The sequence below is a fragment of the Dermacentor variabilis genome, chromosome 1, assembly GCF_050947875.1.
Source record: "Dermacentor variabilis isolate Ectoservices chromosome 1, ASM5094787v1, whole genome shotgun sequence".
Taxonomy (NCBI): Eukaryota; Metazoa; Arthropoda; class Arachnida; order Ixodida; family Ixodidae; genus Dermacentor; species Dermacentor variabilis.
The window spans coordinates 121771341-121798366 of record NC_134568.1 but is presented as its reverse complement, the minus strand read 5'-3'; the positions used below and the strand labels follow the sequence as shown (position 1 = coordinate 121798366).

Here is a 27026-nt window from a genome sequence, read left to right as displayed (position 1 = left end):
ATTGAAATGCTCTTGCCTTTCCTGGGAAGGCAAGATCGTTTAATTTTTCAAGGAAACTTCATATACACTCACACTTGTATGCATATCCATTCATCTATATTACTTGGATATAAAGCCCTTTTTCAAAGGGATAGCCCATCTCCTTGAGTGTCGCGTGCACTGTTGTTCAATAAGGAAACTCGATTTTCAAACTTTTAATTGCTTCTATGTTTGTGAGTAACAACACTTGCCTTTTTTTTTTTTCTAGAAAGGGTTTCTTCTCTGGTTGTCATTGATTAAATGTGTGTCTTCTTTGCTAACTCCAGCTTCGCTTTCAGTTTTATAGAGCTTTTCCTTTTATACGGGTGGTTCTCGTGCTGTTTTTAGTCGTAGCATGCTGTTCTTAAACTTCAGCTCATATTTTTTTGAAGTTGGCAAGTTGCTTCCTCAGCTCAGTTGAATCTTTTTGCCTGATATTTCAATTTTCAGCTGAAGTGACAGTAGGAAAAGATTCACGATGAGACAATCGGTAACGGAAGCAAGCAAGCAAGCATTGTTTCATGGAAAACTTTTTTTACTCCTCACTGTTACGTCCATAACAAATTTATACAAATTAGGTGAGTTGATACATGTGCATTCTCGTTACGAACATTGAGTGCGGAACCAGGCGTAAAAAAATAACGATCTGCCTATTTATTGTCTTCAATTTACTTGGCAATCTAGGTGAGTGGTCACCTTCTCTCCGAAGGAGAACATAGCTTGAGCTTCTTTCACTAGTCTGAGCTTCTTTTTTTCTTTTGTAGCTGCTTTCATGAAGCAGAGCCTGCTGATGGATGTGATAGCGTTAAAAAAATGCAGATCCAATGCACGTCTCGGAATCTGCTTTAGTGAAGCCATTAATCAAATGCTGTAAATTTGCCCATATCATTCCTGCCTTTTTGGCATAAGGAAACGGGGGGGGGGGGGGTGCACATGCTCTAGCGCATCCATGCTATGCAACGTGACACGGCAACAATCTCCGAGAGCTAGTTGGCGTTGGCATGGTAGAAGTATATGTTTGGTTGTGGCCTAATGGTTATGATCTGGCTGCTGTGCTGGGGGACCACAGTTCAATCCTACCATCAGGCACGTAGATATATTTTCTTTAAGTGCGAACTACTCAGCAAGACGGCAGCACCTAGCAGCCACGGCTAAGAAAGTCCAGGAGGGTTCGCAAAGAAAGCTTCACTTCCATAGTGAAGTAGCGAGCAACTATAAAACGACAGACCTGAATGCGGAAGATGAAGAGTACACTACCAGAAGGAATTTTGCATGCGATGATTGCAACCTTGGCTATTTACTGTGCATTTTGTCTTGGCTATTTACTATGCATTTTGTCTGTGCGTTATCTTTATGATAAGCGTTGTCATCCAAACTTTGCAAATAGTGTTAGATCACTTACTACAGCTATCAATCGAAGCGATAAAAGTTGAAGAAAATAAAATGTATATTTACAGAAAACATGAAATATTAAAGTTGCGTTGCTTGCTTCACATTTATTTCCATTTCCTGCACATCTATGTTCAGTCACTCGGTGTCTAAAATTGCAATACATTCAAGGAGATGAGAAGTACGTATAGGAAACACCGATGCCATTTGTGCTAATCATACTACTGTATAACTTTTCTGTGATGCCAAACAGTGGAACAGACGCATCATGCACCCAACACTAGGCTCGCCTACATGTAATGAGCTAAGTATAAATAACCCAAATAATGTTTCCCTTACACAACGCTTCACACCAACAATAAGATAGAAAGCACAAACGTGCAATGACAAACGTGGCTGTAAAGAATTCAGCAGTACTGTGATAGTCTCCTTTAATTTGCATGACGCATACAAGTTTTTTATTTTTGGCCCTCTAGAACATCCAACCATTTCTAGAATGATTGCTGCTACCGAAAATGCATACCTAAAGCATATGTGGCAAAGAAAATGCGCAAAAAGGACATGTCTCCGCGCTCACAGATGGCACCGCAAGGAGGAGTAGGCAAGAGAATGGCAGCGACGCGTCTCATGAGGCCTGCGCGGTAGCATCGCCTGTTTCAAAGAGTGGCACCACCCTAGCGGGGGCCACCACCGCGGCAACGTTAGGCCTAGCTGCTTCGACGTTCGCTACGAAGGTTCTTGCTGTTCGCCGTGTTTTTCATTAACACAATTCGCCGCTGTCAGCAATGTCATCGACTCCGCCTTTGTAATCTTCGTAATTGTTTTCGAGGCTCGTAAAGCGCGACGCGCCGCATAATACCGGTTCCCGAAAGTCAGCTTAGCTTTAGTACAGTAATGATACGCGGTGAAGCATAACAAGTGTGGAAAGGGGGCAATTGTCACGGGACACAGTATGTATTCCTTAATTATACAGGCGTGCACCCGTCATCTCCTGTCACAGTACGAGCACCAATATGCCTAATAAGTATACTGGCAGGCTTCAGAGCTTTTTCGGATGTGCCTGTGGCGATTTGAGTCCAAAAGGACCCCTCACCAGGTCTGGCCATTATGAGCTGACAAGCGCAGAGCATACATTGCGTGATAACAGTCGTGGTTGCAAAGTATTATATCGCATGCACAGCGGAAAGACCTGAAATGTCAAACCTAACGCCGTTTTCCCTTCTCCTCGCGGCCGCCGCGCTCCAAGCCGGAGGATGACGTACACGTGCTAGTGCGCCTTACGTACACGTTTGCACTGTGACGTCGCTCGTGGTGACACGCGACTTCAAGAATTATGCAAGGCAACATCTGTTATTTGTGTAATATGTTGCTTGAATAGACGAATTCAAGCTTAGAGAAATAACAAAACACAAACCGAATGTCTGCCCGCATATTTTTGTTTTGCTTCACACCGCAGCAAGAGAGATGCACTTCCGTTTCATCTGCTTGTTCCCACGTCGTGCAATCGCCCGCACAGACATCGAAAGCGCGGGATCATGCTCTGTGATCCGCTTGTGTCTGCCTCAGTATTTGTCTAGCACTGACTTACACAGCTAGTCAGGTGTCCTCGTACACAGTGCGCTATGCAAAACGAGACAATCACAACAGCTCGCGCACGACACCGTCAGCGCAAGTGCGCAGCGTCACAAAAAAGAAACAAAAGGCGAAGAAAAAAAAAATGAAGGCGGATCTCCTCGAGGTCCGGTGTGGGAGAACGCAGGAAAGCAATTTCGCTTGTGGAGGTTAGATGGGGCGAGCGGAGAGTGTCTTGCTTGGCAGTGGAGCTCACCTCCTGAAATCATGGGTTGGCGGCACCAAAATATTTCTATCTCGGCTATTAATGAGCCAATTTGATTTTTTTGTGTGGCAGAACGCTCCCTAGAGGACACGTAACAACTTCCAGCGTATAACCAAAATTTGTTATTGGGCCTGGTGAGGGGCCCTTTAAGGGCAGTAAAATAGATGCATTCGTTTTTTCAAACTGCCCTATTTTTCGGACGTTTTCGCGGCCCCTAAGGAGCGAGAAATCGAACGTTGACTGTACAACTGACCAAGAGGATGCTTCAAATGGTCTGTGGGGCGAACGCCCGGCAGAAGGAAGACGAGAACAGAAAGGACCTACGCATTGAAGAATGAACGGGAAAGTAAGTGTGCCACTGCTTTAAAGGAGCTCGAGCTCACACAAGAAGATAAAGTGTTGGCCGATGCTGAGATGCAGGTGCCCCTCGTGCAAACAAAATAAGCTCTTTAAAGCAGTGAAACGCAAGTGAGGCGTTGTGTGCGGGCTGAGAGTATGCGAGAACAGTTGAGGTTTACTTAAAAGCTGTTGCGAGAGAGAATATTACTTGCGAGAAAGTTCTGGCCTCATACGAATGAGCTTGCTATTGATAGAAATAGCTCATATTGAAAATATTTGCTTCTACAAGCATCTCCTTTTTATTTGCATTTTAGAATGTTCAAGTTGATTCGCAATAGATTTTACCGTCTTTTTTTTCGTAGGTATTTTATTTGCTGTGCATTTCACTAACCCCTCCCTTCTGTTTTCTTTACACTACTCCTTACTAGTAAAACTGGATTAAGTAGTTTTTCTTTGTTTGTAAGATACTTACCAGAGAGTGACAGCATCGGGTGACGTGGTGTCAGCCCATCTTGAAATAAAACAAAGTTCTCTTGTCACTCAGGGAATTTTACGAAGCCACTCAGGGAAAACTTGGAAAACTCAGGGAATTTGGAAATGTCAACTTGGTAGACATTTGCTGTTTTGGAGTTTTGTATAGTTTGCTCTTTGTAGTACTGCTAGTGATCCCAATGGCATCCGACGTTAAGAAATGGTGTTCTGCTCAAACTCTAGGCCTTTGGAGTGCTATCAGTGCAACAGAAGACTCACTCACTGTCACTTGCAAAATGACAACATTTTCACAATGGCACTGCCTCCGGAGCACCATCGCAAACCTCAATTTATGACACTTGTACGAGCTACATAATTACATTATAAGCTCATTATGAATGATTGTTTATACTCCTGTCACATGGGCACTTTCAAGAATGCTTGCAATGCAGTTTGAGCATTTCTGACTTTGATCTTGCTACGCACAATCATGCTTAATTCATACACTTGCTAATACACTTGAAATGTTCGATGCCGATCAACTTCACTGGGGACTAATACTGGCTGTGATGGGTACATTAGCTAGGATCAAAAGAGAATATGCCTAAAATAAAGCCTGTCTGGATTTTCTCTTCACCAGACGAAGGCATAGTTCTTTACTGGAGTTGTGCAGCGCAAGGACATAGACCTAAATGGGAACAACTGTTTGCAAGATATTGTACTTGTGAAACATGGAGTTTAGCCAAACCATAGCTGAAATGTGCAAGCTACTAGTATTTGAGCACCAAATGCCTATCGCAATTTCTTTTCATGCTTCAATTGTCTGAATTTCTGGAGTAGGGTCGCAAACATAGAACATGTTTGTATACAAAAAAGTGGAAGAGACTCCAGGTGTATAAAAAAGTAATAATAAAGCAATGTTAAATACACGAAAAGTAGACACCACACAAAGATTATGTGAGACAGGCTTGGTTCTTGTTGACTGAGCTTGCACATGTTTCCTCTGTTTAAAGGGGCCTTGCAACACTATTTGAATGAGGTAAATAAGCTTATATAGTTGCTAGGTGACTGCTGCCACTTTTTTTTGCCTAGTGCTATAAGAAAATTGTTTATTATGCAAATTTATTTAAATGCCATGGCTACACAGTGCCTCCGGTAAACATGGAGAAATCTTATCACTGATGGAACAGTGGCATCATCTGGTGGCAGAGAACCATGCCATTGCGCAAGTACTATATTCAAGGCCATTCAGCGAACCCTCACAACATTGCTGCTGACCAGCAGGCACACTGCCCTCCTAAACCTGATCCTCCACCTATTCCCCTCCCACCTCAACCCCGTAACTCGCTGCGAGCCCGTAAAAATGTTCTCCGGCAGGACACACGCGCTCTTATCCCACCGTGTGTCTGCTCCCTCCCCCTTCACCTTACTAGGGCGGAGGAAGTTGTGCTTAGGAGGCTTCGGGCCGGGGTGGCCCTTACACCGGCTGTTGTCTCAAGGTGGAACTGGTCGCATTTACCACTGGGTGCTACGTGTCCATACTGCTCCGTTCCTGTGGTGGAATCAGATGCATACCACCTAATATGGACATGTACGGGTTTACAATCGGAACGCTCGCGTCTCCTACTGGAAGCCGGCCTCCGCTACAGTGTGACAACCAGCTATGACCGCTGGATACATGACTACAGATTCCACAAAACAATGCTCCAATTCATACACAACACAGGCCTCACAGCACACATATAATACACATATACAGTCCAAGAATTATGCCTTAAGGGCAAGCCTTATCGCAAAAAAAAAAAAAAAAAAAAAGAGTACTATATGGTCTGCAAGATTGGCAGTGTGATAAGGGGTCACACCACATGATCTTGAAGTCATGCTAATTGTGATTATAAGTGGAGTGAAGTGGGCATTGTTCCACGTGGCTGTTCTGCGCAGCATTGAGTGCAGCAGGTACGACGAAAAAGCAGAAAAGAAACTCCACAAAGGCATGGCTGCCAGCACCATTTGATTTGCACTAACTCTGCTAATACAATATGTGTGTGAAAACCTTCTGTTGGAAAAGATTTACAAGGACATGCACTTTAATACCAGACTATACATTGTACGAGAGGCCGATGCCTTTAGATCGCATCATCTACTTCTCCGCATGGCAAACAAAATGAAATCCCAGAAAACTACGAAAAACATTCAGGTGTTGCGGTGCTCTAATGTGTGCACTACAATATGAGCTCATGAGCAGAAGATTGAGTAAGCGATTTTATAGTGTGGTATTGGAAGAGCAATGCCTCTCACTTATGTGCACCACCTTGTGGAAGAAGCTAAGTTCCTGATACGACTTATGCCAGTTGGTGTTACACTGTGTGTGGTACTGGGTCCCATAAGATGTAGCCCAGAATTGCTTGGAACTCTGGATTATTGTGTAACATGACGTAGAAAACCATGTGCCTCTTGATATGAATGGCAGGGAAAAGAGCACCATAAAGGCAAACTTGTATAGAGCTTGTGTTGCTGAAGCGCCAAATCCTTAAACAAGAACCACCCGCATTTGCTTTCATTCTGATCAAGGGCTCAAGGGATCGTGGGCCCCGAAATGTAAAGTTTTCATTTAATACACTTTACCTCTTGGCGAGTGTTAATTTTATTCCACTATGCCAAAATCGAAATAAGAGAAAAGATTGTGGAAAGATGGAGGCTTGAAGTGATGAACAGTGACAGAACAAGGAATGTCACTGAAGCCACCATTTCGACAAGACGCTTGTGAAAATGGTTCTAGCATCATTTCTTGTTCTACCGCTGTTCACCACTTGAGTGCCAAAAGTGACGCATGAGAAGCTGCCTTCACAGGTTCTCTAGACAAAGAAGGCAAGTATTGCCTAGCCACTTCAGAAATGGCCTTTGAAAAGCACAGACATCAAATGTGATGGAAATTACTACCTCATATACATGTATATATATATATTATTGTACCTAGACTTCTTACACAGCTTTTACTGCACAGAATTTCTTTTTTCAGCAGTAGATGGTTCCTTTGCACAAATAAAAACTGCATTCAGAGCTTTCAACCCTTCACAAGACATTAGCTTGCATTCTTAATGCCTGTCACGGTGGCTTCTATCACATAATTTTCTCCTGCTTCCTTGCTCTCCTGGAAGAGTTCATGCACTTGAAAACGTCTGTGCATTGCCTCTTGCTGCTTCCTGGCAGCATCTGTCTGGGCAGTGAACAATGCCATGATGCCCCATGGCTTTTCCACTGTGATTTTGCGAGGTGCATTGTCCATGAGTGAGAGGGCTTCTGCCATGCGGCCTTGCAGCTTTTTAAGGTCACTCAATCCGACATTGCGACTGGCATTCAGCTGCCGGTCAAGTGGATTTTGCACATACATGGCAGTATACTCGGGCTTCTCCAAGGTCTGTCCTGAGAATGGTGCAATGCCTTTGCTCTTAAAGTTGAATGATGCGTAGTACTCAAAGAAGCTCCTCAAGATGTCTTCTGCAAGAAAAAATGCATGATGTAGTCACAGTGTAACATAAACAGTCAATGGGGCGAGGCAAACTGCTTCACAAAGAATTGCAGAACTTGTGGTATAAAGGTTATACCTTTATACCACAAGTATAAAGGTATAACCTTTATACCACAAGTATAAAGGTATAACCTTTATACCACAGTTGTCTACCACTGTTGCCTATGTCAGCCCCCTTCTTGATTTTGCAGAAGAACTTGTTGCTGTCACACAACTGAACTCTATATGTAGATAGATTAGGGAGTTTTACGTGCCAAAACCACGATCTGATTATGAGGTATGCTGTAGTGGGGAACTTCGGAATAATTTGGACCACCTGTGGTTCTTAACGTGCACCTAAATTAGTACATGGGCGCTTTCACATTTCGCTCCCATGGAAATGCGGTCGCCGTGGCCGGGATTCGATCCTGTGACCTTGTGCTTAGCAGCCCAACACCATAGCCACTAAGCAACCATGGCGGTTACAAGTGAACTGCCAATTCAGTCTGCAGAGTGGGCATTATGCTTACAAATGTGAAATTGTACTGCAAACAGCTAGTCCCTGCACTCTTATGTGCAGTCCAATGAGGTGTTGCTAAATCACAAGATGCCTGGTCTGGCGACTGAATTGGGAATTTGGTATGTTATGTGAATCTATGTTTAAAGACATGCTAGCAGTATGCAGTTTGGAGTAACTAGCATAACACACTGTTGCCTTTTCACAGTCTAGTAAATAGTTATCAGGAGTGCCTCTCATTCTTCTTTATGCTATGCACCACATTAATTTTGTTATGAGCCCTTCACAAGTGGCAAGGCCCGGTACACTATGAAATTACATATAAATTTTACAGTGCCCACTTGTTGCTTCCTTAACACAGCAGAATTCATCTGTTTCCCAAGACCCATCTAATGAACACACACAGTTTGAGGCCAGATTCCATATGTGCAGTGCTTCTGTGTACAAAGAAAGCGGTCTCTCTTGAATGTCAAAGAAACAAATATGGTGCATAGTTTATTGACATGCTTTTAGGCAGCAGTTGAACAGCACATTGTTAAATTAGTGAAGTGTTTTCACAAATACCCCAATCCCCTGCCTTATTGGCGGGGAACTAGCAAAACTCATACAAGACGTATTTTTGTGGTGCGAGTGTTGGTAACATAAGGTGGTCTAACTTTGTCATTTTATTTCATTTTCTAGATCGCACTCTCTATTATGTCTCGCATGTAAATTGTGTAACGTAACATGCCTTGGTTATATTCATGATGAGCATTCTTATTTCATTATTTGTGGTGTCTACACAAGGCAATAATTATGCATTAGGACGCATATCTCATTGTGATTTTCTTTTGTTCCATGCTTGTTCTTTCTCTTGTTCCAGCTGCCTACTGTACAGGGGGTGTGAACCTTGTCAAGTGGTTTATTGCTTTTATTCACACTTCCTCCATCAAATGTATATACAATAGGTGGGAAATAAACATTATTACAAACTGCCTTGCCAACCCATGTCAGTGGTAATTAACGAAGACCTCTGAGCATAAAATCAACTACTGAACATGCCTCCAAATAAAGAAGGCTGCGACAAAACTTGAAAGCAACATGAGAAGCTTTGGTGACGTTTTGCTGACATTAGTGCAACTCAAAATGAGTAAAAAAAAATCACCGGCGATTACGATACTCCCTAATGCGAAATTTGAGCACAGCTCTATATGTGTTATCATTTTGCGATATAGTGGCTGGTGCGGACAATCTGTCTCGTGCGGCACATTGCAAACGGGGCGAACTGTGGTGCAACTGCCTCGCTAATCGGGACATCGCGAGAAACAGTGCGGGGGTCACACGTGGGCACGATTCACAGCAGCCGTCACAGATATTGCCTACTCAACTATACGTATAATAAATGGGTTAGAAAAAGGAGCCAGAAAAATTATTTTTTATCAAAAATCATTAATGTATGCATAAGCTGACTTTACCATAATGCTTTATTAGGTAATCTCAATTTCTCCTTACAATTCGCACAGAAACTGAGTACCATGCTGTGCTTGTGAAATTGAATTGAATTCTGGGGTTTTGCTTGCCCAAACCAAGATTCGATTATGAGGCATGACGTAGTGGGGGACTCCAGATTAATTTTGACCACCAGGGGATCTTTAACATGCCCCCAATGCATGGGACACAGATGTTCTTGCATTTTGCCGCCATCAAAATGCGACCACCGTGGACAGGATTTGAACACGCGACCTCATGCTTAAAGTGCAACAATATAGCCACTAAGCCACCACGATGGGTCATGCTGTACTTGTGCGTACTTAGTAAAGACGTGGACTGAAATCATGGGTGCACTCTCTCTTGATAGTGCGCAGGCATGCAAGAAGAAGTGGACAAGCTCAATTTATCCATAGTAAGGACAGAGGTTAAAGATCATCAACAAGGGATAATATGTTAAACTGGACTGGCAGATTACAACTTTGTATCATCAAACAGGTGACTTTACGGATGGTAAAGGCTGAGTATGCCAAAAATATTACAGATAAGTGAAAGCTAGATAGTGATACTACATTCTAATTACCTTAGAATATTCAAGTTACGAATTCAAACATTATCTGGCTGAGGTTAGGTATTGGCAACTTCAGATGATATCTCATACACAAAGAAATCTAAATTTTCACGGGAGACTATGAACTCTTGCATCACACATGATGCCATTGGCAGTGAGGCGGAGGTGCAAAATTGGAAAGAAAAAAAAAAGCTTGGCCTTCATTTTTCTTCTGCTGTCTTTTTTTGTTTTCACCCAATAGGTGCAGAAATATTTCTATGATAGCAATCTACTAGCACAGCCTGAATCAGTATTCGTCTTTGTATACCCCATTGTGCATTTTATAACAACAGATTCGGCTGTCTTTTCAACAGGAAGAAAAGCAATCATCACATGAAAAGGCCGACTACAGACACAATACCTGGAAGAGAATAAACTTAAGTGTTCTCTAACTCAACCAACAAGATGAACAAGCTCATGGTAAGGGTACAGTGCGAAGAAAAAAAAAGGACTTGCACAACATAAGAGCAGACACCACCCTTACCATGGTGTACCCTTACCATGAATATGCACCAACTTGCCCAACTGTGACAATGTGGCTTCGCTTTATCTATACGCTTTCTCAGCAGTTCCTTGCTGCCTCATTGTCCACAGTAGGGGCAAACACCCCTCTAATATGTTCACCTTATCATGTACTGTACTAGAGCGCAGTAGTAAATCAATCTTGGTTAAGATGAACAAATAAAGCTATAGCTCACCGAATGTTCCACCCTTCTCGTCTGGTAACCTTGACTTTTGCCATGTCTTGAGGCGCTTCTTGTCTGAAGTGGCAAGTTCCAAGAATGCACATAAATGCTTTCATTTTGAACACTTTCAAATGTGGTGTCATTTTAATGAATGCACAATGTAAAAAAAAAAAAAGAGACAGAGCACCGGTCTACACCCAACAAGAAACAAAATAAACAGGAAACTTTATTTCAGTAGTTCCTTGCAGCACTGTGGAAGCTGCAGGAGTTCTTAGCCAATACGAAGGGCAAAAGCCCTTCAAGATGTGTTCATCTGTGCTGCATGGCCTGCTCGCCGTTCTGCCAATATATTCTCCCCTAATCGGTGTGTACGTTGATGAAACAAATGTTTTGGCACTGTAACCATAAACCACGTTTACATGAATGTGACAATGGGGCTTCGCTTTATCTATACGCTTTCTCAGCAGTTCCTTGCTGCCTCATTGTCCACAGTAGGGGCAAACACCCCTCTAATCCTTATCATGTACTGTACTAGAGCGCAGTAGTAAATCAATGATGCAGTGAGCAATTGGGCGTTTATATCATTCCGCATTGTCAACACATTAACAGTACTAATGTTGTGGTGCCATCTGCTAAATGGAAATCAAACCACTGTTATGGCTCGGCGCTGCCTTTGTAAGTCTAGCATTATCAAAACAAATTGCCAATCTCAACAATAAAGACAAAATGTACCCAATACTTTGGTCTCAGCATGAGATGAGGGTAAGCGATGGTGCATTTTATAATTTATTTCTTGCTGTTGAGGTGGAAGCAAGTAACAAGCGCGAATTCAGATCAAAACAGGTGGTCTGGGATGTATGAGCACTGCCATGTTGCTACGTAATCATGGTTACTGGTGGTAACTGCCACAATAATTAACGGTATACGAAGTGCATGCACAGAGGGCCTAATGTATCACATATTGCTGTAACATATCATGTACCAAGCAAAGGTAAAATTTTCTAATGCTGCCAATAATCACACAGTCACGTTGGAACTATATTCTGCTGCGCAATGCTATTGCCTGTGTACACCTCTTATCTTCGGCAGTGCTGCAAGATACTTGTGAGAGGGTATAGGTATTTACATTCCAAGGTTATGCCATAAGTTACAAGAAATGCCACAGTACAGGGCTCTGGATTAATTTCAGACACTTGGAGCTGTTCAAAAGAATCTTGAAATGCAAGTTTCCAAGTTGCAACGAAGTGTTGTATATGTTATGTCAGGTTCTGATGTGGAATGCTTTAGCTCAGCTGGTGAGCTGCCAGAGTAGGTGAGTGATAAATGACATATAAATAACAACACAAGAGATGATGGAGTTATGGAACATGGTGAGTTCATAAGTTCAAATGACACATATGACCCAATCAAAAGTGTCAAGGATATTATAGTTATTGGTCTTATTAAAGTAAGTCAACAACATGGACCATTTATTCTAGTACATTTCTACACGGTTTGCACAATAGCTGAACTTCCTGACATCAAAGTTGTGCAAACAAATTGCCACATGAGGTACTACTTAAAATAATTTGCCTACTACTACTAGCAGACACTACATAAGCACAAAGCAGCAAACTACAGCTTTAATATGCAACAATTACATGGGGCCATGCCCTTTCATATTACACTGTTTCTCTACCTTCTATCAATACTGTGATTCTGTCACGTACGACTTCATTTTGAATTCAAACATGCACCACTTGATCCACACTAATGTTGGGCCATGCCGACAGCAATGAGAATGAATGAATGAATGAATGAAATATAATCAAATTAATTAAACCAAACTGATATGCCCGGTAATTACACTGCTGCTTTTGTTACTGTTCGCTGGCTCATGTGGTTATATGAGCCGTACCTGAACGGTTCAAATCATGTTTTGTTTACTAAAACCTTTCTTTTAAAGATGCTCATTCACAGCATTCTAGCCAACAGGAATGTTACGTGAGCACATAATATTTATTTTTAAAACACTGAAACCTCGATTTGACGTTCTTCGTTATAAGTATGGTTCTGTTAAATTACTATTCAACTGTGCATTAAACTAAGCTGCCAGAGATTTTACATTATTATAATTCGGAACTGCGCTACCATCTGTTGGCCTGATTAGCTAAGTTAAGGCAGCGTTAGCTGCCCTAATCTGGCAATAGTTTCACGTTTGATACTTTATGTATAATGTTTCTTTCCTGACATATAAACTCTTCCTAAAAAAAAATCTAGAAGGCTTTTTTCACTACCTACACAATTGAGTTTACTGGAAGGCAAAGTTTTCCTTGATGGCGCTCCTTCAACCTCACAGAGTTATAAAGAAGTGATACTGCAGAAAGGAAAAATAGACAAATACACACTGCTGCTCTGCCTCAGACCTGTTAAGTTGTTTGTAGTTCTCAAATACAGATGGACCAATGTAAAGCCTGCTAAATTTTGAATATATTCTGGTTGGAGAAAGAAAGAAAGAAACAGTAGGCAAAATATTTTCCATGTGGCTTTCAGTTTCGCTCATATCTAATGTTTTGGTATATAATGGGCATGGCTTGCCCAACTGTTTCATTCTGAAAAGTGTGATCTGCTGATAAATTTTTATCAGTATGGCACTTTCAATGCAATCAGAAGGCTGGACAAACCTTCAAGGTCTCTAAACGATGGTAGGAGGCCGCACTGCTGCAGATGGAAAATGGCCAACAATGTCAACTGAAAGTTTGTGATCCACGTGCCAGGCACTTTGGTGGTGACTCCCTGGGCCATTGCCCAGCTCCGAACTGTGAACAGCAGTGGGCAGAGGGCAGGTGCCAGCTGGGTGCATGAGTGCAGTAGCCGGGACATGTGTACTCCAGACCTGTGTTGTGCGTGTTCCGTGGTCATGAGCAGTGGCAGTCATAAGAACAGGCAAAGCAAGAAGGAACTTTTTGAAGTGGCACACGCACAACTGCTAAATGTCAAGAGCAATAGCTGCTTCAAAAAAAGAATGAAAGAAAAGAAATAAGAGAGAGCGATATCATTTTATTGCAGCCTATGGATGCAGTCTGGGATAGATGGGTGCACAACCATACTCATGCAACCAAGTTCAAGCTGCACTGTACAATTAGAGACTGTATGCATGGGTTCTGAAGGAGCTGTTTTTTTGCAGCATCTGTTATTTGTAGGCATGTGCTTGCTGGTACACATATCTGATCTGCTATGCAGTTCCGCGAAATAAACATGTAAGAAGTGATAGCTGCGCTTGTTGGTAATAACGGGCTAGTTGACCCATCCTGGCTAGTTTCTTGCCTTTGTTTTTGTTGCCTGCTGTTCACATAATGTTAAATAAAAGTGCCGACTCACCCTGTTATATCAACAATCAGCTTGAACTTGGTGACACAGTACAAAAGAATGTTGGCCGTACTGGTTATACATGGCTAAATAGGATGTTGATCAGTAATTGCCAGAGCTATAAGTCACCAATAATGTGAGCACTGTGTTATGTTTGCATTAGAGATTACTAAGGCTAAGCTTGACCTAAACAGCAACATGGCTAAAATGGATGTCTTGGTGATAACTAACATTGCACACAGGCCTATCACTAATGTAGCATACAGCCTAAATTTGCAGACAGGACATAAACTAGGCAACACTGCACATGACACGTCACATTGTCATGACAACATAACACAACATGAAGAAGGTCTTGTGTTGCCTCCTTCCTGTCCTGCCTGTAAATTTAAGCTGCGTGCTACAGTAATCCTGAACCAACTAGCTCAGGTTAAACCACTGTGGCCTGGCTTGCCAACTGGGTTCAACGGCGTTCGTGTTGTCCACTTCTCTTCTCTTGTGTCCTGTCTGCACGCCTCACCTTTTCTTGCATAATCAACAATACATTTCATGTAACCTCCTGATAAGCACTATATGGTTGTCACATAGTGCCACAAGCATACTGGTAAACAAGTGTTGCCAATAGTGCAAATGGAAAACCAAATGGAAACTGCCAAATGCAAAGGAAAAGGCAGACAATAGCTTGACGGCAGGAACCATAAATCAGACTTTATATCAGACTTCAGGCCACATTGACCACAGAGAACACATGTAAAGCAGGCATTACTTGAAAGATGACAGCTAGTGGTTATTTACTATACATCTGGCATGTGTTGCTGGTTTGTGGGAGGGTACTTCACTCAACCACACTTGCATGCTAGGTACATGTACAATGTTATTCCTTTCCTTATGCAGGTTGTACGTTTTGGGTACCACTTCAGGACTGGACAGCACAATTTTGATTTCAACCAAAGGTGTCATCACCCTTTGCTTTACACAATAAAGTAGTAATGAATGCTGGCAACAACAGTGGTTTGTACACTAGTGACAAAATGTCCACATTAAACTGTACTTCTCTGCAGCTCGCTATCATGACATAATGATCAATGATGCAGAAATTCATTAAACCTCAGAGCTTTTAAACAGGCCCTGAAACATTTTTTGAACACAGTAAAAAATGTTGCCCATCTGTTAACGAGGCGACTGTGAACATGTGAGGCAAATATTATTGCACTGCATGCAGCAGGTAATTTACAACCTTGTGTCAAAAGCAGTGAACAGACGCTTGCTCTTGCGTCTGCAATGTAGTCATCAAGAGCTGATCGAAAGTAGTTGGCCGTGCAATGCTATTCACTTATTTTGTGATTGTAAGAACATTCTCAGTAATACATAATTACTAATTTTGAGTTATATAAGAGAAAAAAATATATATATGTCTGCTACACATGGTCTCCAAGATGGCAACATCCGCCACGGGGTGCAATGACGAGCCCTTTTGCCACCACAACAGTCAGCTTTTGGCCGGGGCTTTGCACTTTTGGCTTCTCCGCTGTATAGTTTTCAGTGCGCTAGCAGAGATGAAAAAAATCGACAAAGCTGGGTATTGATGCGATAACTGCACTTATTGAAGGATTACAAAAACTTTCGCAGCTTGAGATTTATGGAACGATATACTTTAAAAGTGATGCATTCTATGATTAGTTAGAAAAGTGTTTCAGGGCGCCTTTAATATCACTTCAATGCACTATGCCGATTTCAAAGATGGCATCGAAATGTACTATGAGAAACTAACATGTTGTTCAGGGTGAGGTCGCACTCTCTGCCCACAATGTTGTGCTGGAACTTGACAATAGGCACACGGGCTCTGAGGATGCGCTGCACCTCAGACACACCAGGCACGACATAATGAAGCAGGTCTCCAAGCGTTTCAAGTATTCGCTGCACCAATGTCCGATCATTGATTGCCTGGTTCTTGTCTTGGAAGTAGAGCTGCCCACTTGGTTCCTGTACAGTGAAAGGGGAAACAGGTGAATAACCAGTATCTATGGCCCTTCGGCTCTCCATTATCAAATGGTGTCTGTGTGAGTATTAGCCCCGAGAACAAACTCGCGAACGAACTCGCCGCTCGCGTGACGTCAGGGCAAGGACTCATGCCTGTCGTCTGCTACAGTTCAGGCGTTGTCCGGGCGCTTTCTGCGGTGTTTTCGTTTGTTCGCCGTCGTTCTCTCTGCTTGTATACTTGTGGTGGTTGTTTCAAATATATTTTTACGACGTCTTCCTTTGCGAACATTTATTCAAAGAGCTAATTTCTTAGACAACAATGCAGCTCTCAAAGGCAACACTACAGTGCCAGCCGAAGAGCACAAGAGAGCCCATTGCGAATTTTTCATGCGCGGATGGACATTCGCAGAAACATAGCTTACAGGAATCCAGTTATGATACCATAACTGCCGCGGTGCAAAAAGTATGTCACAAACGCTGGCTATATATGACTTCTACAACAGTTACGTTGATTTTAATCCGCTAAAACAGGTTTGCTCACGATGAGTAGTTCATGGTATAATATCGAAATTTTGCATTTTTACACAGAAACGCTCGGCAGTAACACATGGACTTAACTAATACTGGAGTTTAGATTCTACAAGCACCACTTACTTAAATGCTTGTCAACATTAGGCAGTTCTTCACGTGTTTATCTTAAGCAGTGGAAATTTGAAGTAAAGTTAATGAAGGCTTACAACTATTTATTTACAGAATACCAATAGGAATGTACTAATATATATTTCCTTTCCCGTGATACACGTTCAACTCGCTTGAGAACTTTACTGGTGCTTGCTGCTTGAGGAATATACATGACGAATCTGTTTGGCGAACTGACACAGGCTGCTTGGCCCAATTTTTTGGGCGAGCATGGCTGTTGACTGCATGGCTGCAGCCAGAAAGAAGTCGAAGCGTCAATCATTAGTAGTATGGGACATATTGAAGATATCGAAATTCCCCCCGGTGGAGGGTCAGAAATCAAGTGAAAGTATATGCAAGGCTTTTGGTGCTTTCTTTATGAACGTTTGCGACTGGATTGGAGCAAACTTTATTTAGCCTGCAGTTGGGCAAGATTCTCTTTTATGTACCGACGAAGCGAATAGTTATCTGTTTGTATAATTAAAGAACGCTGGATTGAGACATGGTGAGACAGAAGGTGCTTGATTTTCCCTTTTCTAGGCAATCTAAGCTGCGCTGTAGTAGCTCGAGAATACCTTAGCCATTCCAGTTGGCGCTGTAAAAAAATGCTTTATGGTTTCAATTCGAAGTTGTAGTGTACTGATGGGTTTCGCGAACATAGCGTGCCTCGCCATACCGACAGTCGATTGCTACTGTTACATGATCAGGGGTGTGCCATATTGTTGATAAAGGTTACTGAGGGCCACTATGAAACATTTCATCACTTTCAATTGATTGGCTCTTGATCTTAACAACGAAACTTTTCTCTCGGGTGATTGCTACTATGGTGTTTGTGAATTAACTATGTAAATACTCTACATGATGCACCGTCGTGTTAGCAGCCATGAGCAATTCGTTTTTTGGAGGCCTGTTTCAGAGGGGGATGAAAGTAGCAGTAAACTTTTTCATAAGAAATGCGCGCCTATTTTTTTACGCATTAATGAAGGGCCATATTTGAATAGAACAACACACCAGAGTAATAAGAATCATGATGACAGCTTCGCTGGGCAGTGTCTTTGTAACATCGGATAACATGCTGACGCCAATTACCAAGATTTTTCTTCCATGTAAAATGCAATGTCTCTCACAGCTAAATACTAACGGAATGTTAAGTGTTTAGCGAGGCATCATACACAACTTCGCATGTTGAATTTGTACATTCTTTTTACGCAAAATTTACGGATAGACACGGCGCACATATGCATTGCAAAACCAGAAGACCCCTTCAACGCTACATAGCTTGCGATATCCAGGCCGCAAATTTTATTGACTCACGCGCTTTAGGAGAAGGAACTGTGGTTCAGGCATGGCAGCAGAAAGAAGCCGACATATCCTTCCATAATTGTGGCTGGAGCCATCCATACCCCAAGCATACATGAAGGGAACAGGCGCGCGCGGCAGCCGAGCGAGCCGGAGCGAGCGGCGTCCTGGCCGTGATGTCACTCGCGAGAGGGCGCCACTCCTAATTGTCGCTAATAGTCGTTTGGCATGCTATATGCAGATGCCTACATTGGGGCTAATGTTTTATGAGATCTTAGATGGCCAGACTATGCCTGCCCCAAGAAAGCATATGCATGCTACATATTGCTCTGAGCACACAACCATTTCACACTTGCACACACAATGTATGGTGCACTTGGCTTTCACACTTTGTAGCATTATATCATAGAGAAAATAAGAAACAATTTATACAGTGTATCTTGTACCTATTAGGCGTTTGCAGAATTGAGTGGTATGTCTAATTACAACGAATGTAGTAGACAATTGCTTAAAAGCCACAAATGCTGCCTCTCATCTTACAGCAATATCTAAATGTGTACTTATCTATTCACAACACACAAGTGTGATAATTTGATTACATGATAGTTATTTAATTACGATGTTAAATGATAATTTGATGACACTATACAATGATGGTTTAATTAAACTAATTCAGAATATTAAGCTAAGCTTCTGCAATATTAAAGCAGCCACTCTTACTGTGGTCTTACTGCGGCAGGGTTACCGTGAAGTTCCCACTCTAGCTTGCTGTGATATCATGGACTTTGATGGCATTTATTCAGGTCTAGTTAATTGTTTATTCATGAAGAAAGACTACAATGCATACCAAAGGCTTTAAAGACTCAGTCTAGCAATTTTCAAGAATTTTTTCTGGACCAAAAAGGCCCAAATACAAGAAACCATTTTGAAATCGATGACATCACACTGACGAACCGGTACCAAGGTTCTGTCACAAAATTCAGGAAAGAGAATGTTCACCTTCCAGTAATAGTCAAATCTTCCCCCAAAATTAACTAAAGTTGAGAATGGGTTACCAGTCTAAACTACGGTGTTGCTTTTTAGTGTCCCTTTAAAGCGCTCATCTTGCTTCCATTAAAACAGTCCCTAAAGATCTAGCCATTCATGTGTACAAAGGTGTAGTAGATACTACCAATTAATATACTAACACATTGAAATAGATTAATTTTTTTTATGCTTCTGCCAATGTTTTGTCTTTTTACACACACCTATTCCAATGTGGGAATTTAATGAGATGACACTGCACGACACCCATTGCTACCAAGTCATATACATGTATTTTTTCTAGGTTTTCAGTTTTTCTTCATTTTCACAAACTAAGTGCCATGAGCAGTCTACTGATAGCTCTAAATGCTGTCTTCTTTGCAAACGCTATGGCTTTTATGTTTTTTTTTTATACCTTAGTTCAACTGCTTTTTATGTCAAACATCGCACCTTGTATTCGATGTATTGCTATTATGTCATTTTCTTTATGCGTTTTATAACAACTCCTGCCTAAGGCCTCTTACCAGAGGCTGGCAGTAGAGTTGTAGAGCCTTTAAAAAGGAAATGGCAAGAGAAAGTACAATTACAATGCAGTAGGAAGCATGATAATGATGTACACCATTTTTGTTTGCCCATCTTGCGCTGCACTTTGAATGATGATGCGCTGCAAGACATGCCTATAAATTTTAAGTTTCTTATACCCTGCTGAAAGGAGACAATGGGACAGAGCAATTGCCTGCAATTTTCACAGGGCTAGTTTAATTGCAGCCAACAGCATCCTGCTACTAAGCAGAAATTGGCTCTTTCCTCTTAAAACCAAACCACTCGAGCACGACTGTTAAAAATTATATATCTAATCAGCATAAGCTGAAGACAAGAAAAATAAATTGGAACATTTATTAAATGCCTGATTAGCTGAAATTATGATGTGACATTGCTATGGAGCTAGCTCGCAAAGATGGTGTGGCCCCAAAATTTTGCAGTGGGGAAAGAATTAAGCCAATGTTGACAGATCATAATGAACTTAAATATGAAATGGCACATTCTAGTTTATTTTAATTTGTCTGTTTCAAATCATGCTAGCAGTAAGCAGAAAGGTAAAAAAAAACAACTAAATTTTCTGGTTTGGTAAATGCTTTTGAAGCTTTGCTATCATAAGCATTTATGTAATCCCATAACAAGAGACATACTATATGGACTACACTAAACTGTATGAAGCAGCTACAGACTAAACTATGTGAAGAAAAGCAGAGCTTTTAGAGAAACAAAGAGTGCACCACGTAAAAGAAATTTTGATACTTTAACAGGCAAAGCTTATTCCTTTACTGCCATAGCTCAAATAATGTATATACATAAAATCCTCCTGCAGAATAACTGATCCAGACAGCACCTAAAGTTAAGAATAAGAAATGAAGGCTTGAACTTATGTGAAAAAAAAAAAGTTACGAAAGATAAAGTTACAAATCACTGCCACTCTTTCACACTCAGAAGTCAGACAAAATGAATGATGTTATACCCTACTCACCCTCACTTCTGGAACACAGTAGACCATATCAATGTCACAGTTATGCCTCCCAAAACCATTGACAAGGGAGCCAAATGGCAAGACCTGCCCTTTTGGATATAATCCACTTATAAACTCTTCAACTTGTCTGCAGACTACAAAGCCAAGCCGTGTCTCCAGGTCGCTTAGCTTTTCCATCTCATAAAAGTGTGCCATCTGATCTGCAATCTGCAAAGTGAGTCAAGCATGAATGTACAAACAATATATATATATTTCATGGTGTACACCTTTGGCTATCGCCAGAGAAAGAAATGACTGCAAACAATCAGCTTTTATTCATTTTGTTGAAAATGTTTATGCTAAAACAGATATTTACTTTCAAAGTGCCCCTGGGCTCAAACCCATGACTTTATGCTCAAGAGCGAAGCAAAGGGTCATGCAATGCCTATTGTTATGCTGGTATCCATATATTACCCCTTCTGCACTCCATAAATGGTTTCAAATGGCACAAAATGTTGTGACCTGCCAACTATGCTCTATAAGAAGGTCATATTATTCACATTTGGAACTTGCTTGCAGTACTAAGAAGTAGTAGTGAAGTAGGCAGCAACATCCAGTCATTGCTACATCAAACTTCTAGTGCATGCCAATATTTAAAACCCGTTAGGATCCTGTTAAGCAAGTTAGCCTGTTTTGTAGACAGCGAACACTGCAGCAGATTAACAATAAGTCAGACTTATCGGGACCACAGAATTTAATTGAAATTATTTGAAATTGAATCATATATACTCTAAAAACAGTTATGAACTTGTGTATCAACATATTCATGCACAGAACAAATTTATGCTTCCTGCACGACCCTAAATGAAATCTGGCACAAATGTAAGGGTACTTTGCAAGAAGGGGGACGAGAAAAAGAATGGTTGCACAAACGCAAACATGGGATATTACAGTTGTAAAAATCTACCGTGGTGGCTTTGCGGCTATGGTGTTGAACTGATAAGCACGAGGTTGTGGGATCAAATTCCGGTGGCCGCCGCTGCATTTCGATGGGGGCGAAATGCAAAAACGCTCGTGTCTCTTGCATTGGGGGCATGTTCAAGATCCCCTGGTGGTCAAAATGAATCTGGAGTTCCACACTACAGTGTGCATCATAGTCAAATTGTGGTTTTGGCACATAAAACCACAGAATTCAATTCAATTTGCAGCTGTACACATGTGGCTGCATGTGTGGCGCCATCTTGCAGTGGTGCATCTCAACGAACACAAGAACATGAATATGAAAATATTTATGATGGGCACACTTTGACTACTTACGCCTCATGAATGTTGTCGGCCATTTATGGCCACTGTGCTCTACTCTGGGAAGTTAAAAGGTTTGGATTAAGCAGCTTCAATATGCACTGAAAACATAGTGGTCCAACCAAAATTATATATTTGTCAGAACTGCCAGTAATTTTAAATCATCCGAGTTTGTATGATCATGAGTCAACTGTAGATAGTTTCTTCCTGCACAACAAAATACAATTAAAAGTGCTGCTAAAATATAAATACAGAGGAAGAATGTCTTTCATTTGAGCCAGAACACCGCTCAGCCAGCCGAGGTGACAACTCCCTTAGCGAGTTCAGGCAGCAGTAATACTTTATCCATACAGACTATATTAGAGTCAAGCTGATGGAGGTTTTATCACTGTCTTGAAAGCCATATAGTGCTGGAGCACGTGTGCATAAGCTAGCCTCCGAGAGTCAGTGAAATTGAGGTCTAAGCAGAGCAACTGAACTTTCAGAGTAATGAAAGTAAGTTCTATCATGAACGCCACATATAGAAATGTAACTAAGTGTGTATGCACACCAAAGTTGGCAACAGGCAAAAGTGCTACAAGCTTGCAGCCTTGCAAGACTGCACAGCATCATCCATCTCTGACAGTGCTGCACACCAGCACATGGGTAATCGCCCCACCTACCTGACATCATGTGTGCTGCTACTAAAAATTTCTCTTCCACGGGGTGCGACACACACTACTGGCTCATTCAGCAGCAATAAAGAAGCTCCTCACAACTCGCCTTTCCTTTGATGAAAGCTACATTACTTCATTACTTGCAGGTACTTCTGATGTGTGATACAAGTATTGCCTCCCAACTTCCCACTGAAAGAATGAGCAGGAATGCCCTGCGAACGTTAATACCATGGTAGCAGATTGCTATGAGTCTGCAGCCCCACACTTTCTGTCACTTTGCTACGGTCCTAGTCGTACCCTTGTAATGTAATGACAAAACACGAAAACATTTTTTTTTTTGCGGCCATTCTCCATGATTATGATGCGATGTAATCAATGACTAGCCTCATGCCTTTTATTTCACAATTTTTAACTCATACATATTCCAAATTATGGCTCTTTCGCATACACATGTCCAAGGTTAAGTTTGCGCACCAAGTTCATAAGCAGCATGCACTGACTCGATATGTTAGTCTGGAAGAAGTAGTTGAAGTAACTTTAATCAAGCGCTTTACATGGCTTTTAAACTTAATAAGTTGACAATGACCTTACCGTACTGCTTTGAATCAATTTGATTGCTTTAGTCTGAGGTGTAACATTTGAAGATGCTTCTATAGTAACAGAGAAAGATTTCTTGAGTGGCCTCATTCCTTTCTTCTGCGCAAATTTCAATAGCCTTGTCCGCACAGGGAAGCCATCAGATGACAGGTGACCACAATTTTCTAAGAGCTCTTGCACCTCGTCCGAGCTGCTGAATTCTAGAAGCACTTGACACTGCACAAAAGAAACGTCATGGTAGATACACAAACATATAGGCGCCGCGCAGTGCTCTTCGTGAAAAACCGATGACGAAGTCAGGTCTTACTTTGTGGGAGTTATCCGCGTAGTAGTATGCCTTCTGAATGTTTCCGTACCGTGAACATTCCTGACAAAGCTCCGTGATTTTGTGTCGATTTTCAACTTCTACAAGAATGCTTGCAGCTGATTCCCTTCTCCTCTGAGAAAGGATTCCATCGAATGATAGCGGGGTATGGTCCTTGTTTTCTGCAACATTAGGGTGAACAAGTCTTTCCACTGAGGAGCATGGTACTGAAAGAAGGTCTTAGACCGAGTGATTACGATAACGGAAGCCCTCAAGAGGGACTGATTCTGAGACGAAAGTGTTGGAAATGGAAAACGATGTCTATACACACTAAACGTAAACAACAATCTTGAGTGCGGTTAAGATCGGTGCCTACGTTAAGGACACGGCGAGATCGACAAATAAGCAAAATTAATTTTTTAGTTATTATAAGACTTGGAATAACTTACGAGAGCAAAGAAGCTGCTTCCTTATTACATGTTGGATACCTCGTCCGAGTAACGCTGCTCTGGACGGTAGGATCAGCTGTTTCGAGTGAAAACAGCTCATTTTGAACGCAAGCACACCGTATACTCTATCATTTCATGGGGGCAGCCATTTTTTTAATGTCATAGTGGCCAACGACTGAGTCTTTGCTTCGGCTGCCTTTGACCGATGTGTCGTGTCGCCATGTATCTTCTATCGGGGACCTGCATGAAGTACTATCGAGTTAGTTCTACAAATAAGTACTTTGGACGCACTAAAATTTTACGTGTGCAGTGCATTTCGCTTGTACTAGCACGAGCAGCGACATAAATGCACGCCAAAAGCACGGCTTTTCAGATTGTAGTGTGACTTGCAACCACGGAGCAAGAAACATTTAGGAGTGGAAACTCCGCTGTTTCCGGCGATCAGAAAAAGTCACAAGCCCGCGGAGCCGTTATCGCGCTGGCGGCGCCTGGCGGCCTGGAAAGAAATTACCGCCGTTGAGAGCGCGCCGGAGCCGCCTGCCCGGGCGCTGCATTTTTTTTTTAGCTGCGGCTTCTACGACGCGTCGCATGGCGCCGCCACTGTATACGGCCCCGTCGGCGCATACAACAATTGTGACCTTATCTGGTCTCCCGCCCTCGCTCGCCCTGACGGGAGTTTCCCCTCCTAAATGTCTTACTCCGTGACAAGATGGTAATGGCATGCGATGCGATGCCAGATCATAGTGAAATGGTGGGATCAAATAGCGACTCTCCCATAACCTACTACGTTAGTGGGTATGTGGCCAGGAAACTGCTAATGAGAACAAAGTGCGAAGAGTGTTCCCAGCTGTTGCTTCAAGCAAAATACTCGCGCTTGCTTCCGGAAGAGTCGTGCCTTACCAACCACATGGATAGAGGTGGCCAACTTTACCCATCTCAGGCACTAAAAGGCTTGGTTGCTGCGATGGAAGATGCCTTCACGCATTGTTTCAGCTTTAACAAGTTGAAGGCTGACAGCATCATGGACCTTAAATTATTACTTGCCTGTAAATAAATAAGCTGTATATGGTTGGCTGTGCGCAACATAGCGTAGAAATCACCAACCAAGTGATGCGGTTTTTTGTGATCACGAAGTTGCACTTCCTTGTAAGGGAAGCGAGATAAAATGAAGTACCTCAAGCTGAGGCGCACAACATAACTGCATAACTGCAACGTTTATATCAGCAAGACCAACACAAAGCGTCAGTATATGTATATAGAACAGGAAATGTTCACATCACATTGTATGCCCAGAAATATCTGCATATCTCAACAGAACTTCCCACTCGACAAATTATTATTGTTTGCACTGCACCTTGTTCACCTTTTATGGGTATATACCTCCATTATATATTGGATTTGCGCGCCATTTCGTGTCATATTGTTTGTTTGAGAGCTAACAACTATGCATATACAGTCGTGTGCATTATTTTATTAACAATAAATATTCTTTTTTTCTAAGGCATTCTTGGCATTATCTGAGCGGTACTACATACGCGCACTTAGTTCTTTGCAGGTTTCTAATATTGGAAACCAAATTTCCCTTCGCGCTCTCATTATGCTCAGTTTTGACCATTGGTGCCTACAGTTCTACCTTCCATTGCAAAATTAAATAAACTTGAAATAATCCTGGTTCACTCGAGCAGCCCGTTTCAATTGCTGAGGCGCGCACCATCCAGTAGACTATTAGGACAAGCGCCTGTAGCTCAAGGCACTAATAAAGTCACACCAGACAGAACTGCATACGGCACCCCATAATAGTCCCTTAAAATGTAAAAGCGGCACTGGCAAACCGCAAACGACCGCCTACTGCGGAAGCTCTCTTTGTTCGGTGCAATTATGAGTTTCATAAGTGTTGCACTGAGCGCGAAGCTAAAGCACGGCGATAAAATGACCAAAATTTAGTAGTACGTCAGGCCAGCTGCAGTGATGAAGTCGCCTAGCCTTTAAAATGATTTTCTGATACGGGTATTGCGACCCAAGAAGCCGCGGTACGAGAAAGCACTTCACAGCGGAACCAAATAACCGCAGCGGACCTTAGCCAGCATACGAGAGGCATATTGGAGCCGACAGCAGCGCCGCCCCATCGTCCTGAATAAATGCTGCTTCTCGGGCGCTCCGATGCCGACACTACGGTGGCCCTTCTAGCCACCGTACCGACACCTCTAATTTTTGTAGAGAAACTCTATGCCCCTTCTAGCAACCATACCCATATGCCATAAACATGGCCGTAAACATGGCCGTAAATCACCCAATTGACGTCACTAGGGCGAGCTATCCGATTGGCTGCCCAGAACGCGTCGTCGATAATTTTTCCACCTTTATGGTGAACAAATGATGTTCGTAATAGTTGAAATGTTAGTTAATTTGTTTCTATAGAAAGAAAGTAACAGAAAGAGAATGCACAAGAACAATTCCTCACTACACTTGAGCGCTTCCGGCACACAGCAAGCGTCGTATGCTTATGTTACAACGTGCTCCATTTCGACGAGAGCTTTGCGGTCAGAGCCGGTCTCAGTCTTTTCGCGAGCACTATGATTCGACTTCGTTGCGTTGAGGACTGCAAATGTAGCGACTGGCAATATGTCAAGCTCCGATATCGTGTTCCTCTGCAAGGCAGCAGACGAGCGGAATGGCTGCAGCGCATCCGACTGCCGTTATCTGATCGGTGCCATGATTTGCGCGTTTGCGGCCGTCACTTTACACCGGAAGATTACTAAAGCAATAGCATTTCGTGAGTCCGGTATTAGGGTAAACGCAAGGGCAAGGGGACAGGGCCTGGCCATCTGACCGTGTCGTTTCACGGGATGAGCAGAAGCGCAAATCTGAATGGTCTGGACGGTGCAGCCACCTGGTGGCACAGAGCTCAACCACACACAGTAGCAGCAACGAAATGTATTCTTCTTTGCTGCTGGTGTAAATTTTTGGCAGGAGCGTAATCGTTAACACGTTCTTTTTGTAAATGTTTAAAATGTTTTGCACTTGGTTAGTGCAATATTAGCTCT

General features: G+C 42.3%; 1 protein-coding gene and 1 long non-coding RNA gene across 4 annotated transcripts; one reads left to right on the top strand and one right to left on the bottom strand.

The window, feature by feature from the left end:
- Positions 1-913: 913 nt before the first annotated feature.
- LOC142583920 (uncharacterized) lies at positions 914-15866 on the top strand. Of its 2 annotated transcripts, XR_012828681.1 has the most exons (3): positions 914-3590; positions 10471-10576; positions 15085-15866. It is a non-coding gene; the product is annotated as an uncharacterized LOC142583920 (long non-coding RNA). The 2 variants fall into 2 exon arrangements; XR_012828680.1 differs by lacking the exon at positions 914-3590 and having other exon boundaries at positions 7722-10576.
- On the bottom strand, positions 7003-24149 carry LOC142583894 (poly(A) RNA polymerase, mitochondrial-like). Of its 2 annotated transcripts, XM_075694249.1 has the most exons (8): positions 23983-24149; positions 23537-23715; positions 23224-23445; positions 20696-20902; positions 15962-16173; positions 13506-13717; positions 10855-10917; positions 7003-7552 (listed from the first exon to the last, which is right to left on the bottom strand). In XM_075694249.1, the coding sequence occupies exons 1-8, from the start codon at positions 24080-24082 to the stop codon at positions 7137-7139; spliced, it is 1611 nt and encodes a 536-aa protein (XP_075550364.1). In that variant the 5' UTR covers positions 24083-24149; the 3' UTR covers positions 7003-7136. The 2 variants fall into 2 exon arrangements, with proteins under 2 accessions (XP_075550364.1, XP_075550365.1); XM_075694250.1 differs by lacking the exons at positions 23224-23445; positions 23537-23715 and having other exon boundaries at positions 23983-24122.
- Between the last annotated feature and the right edge of the window lie 2877 nt (positions 24150-27026).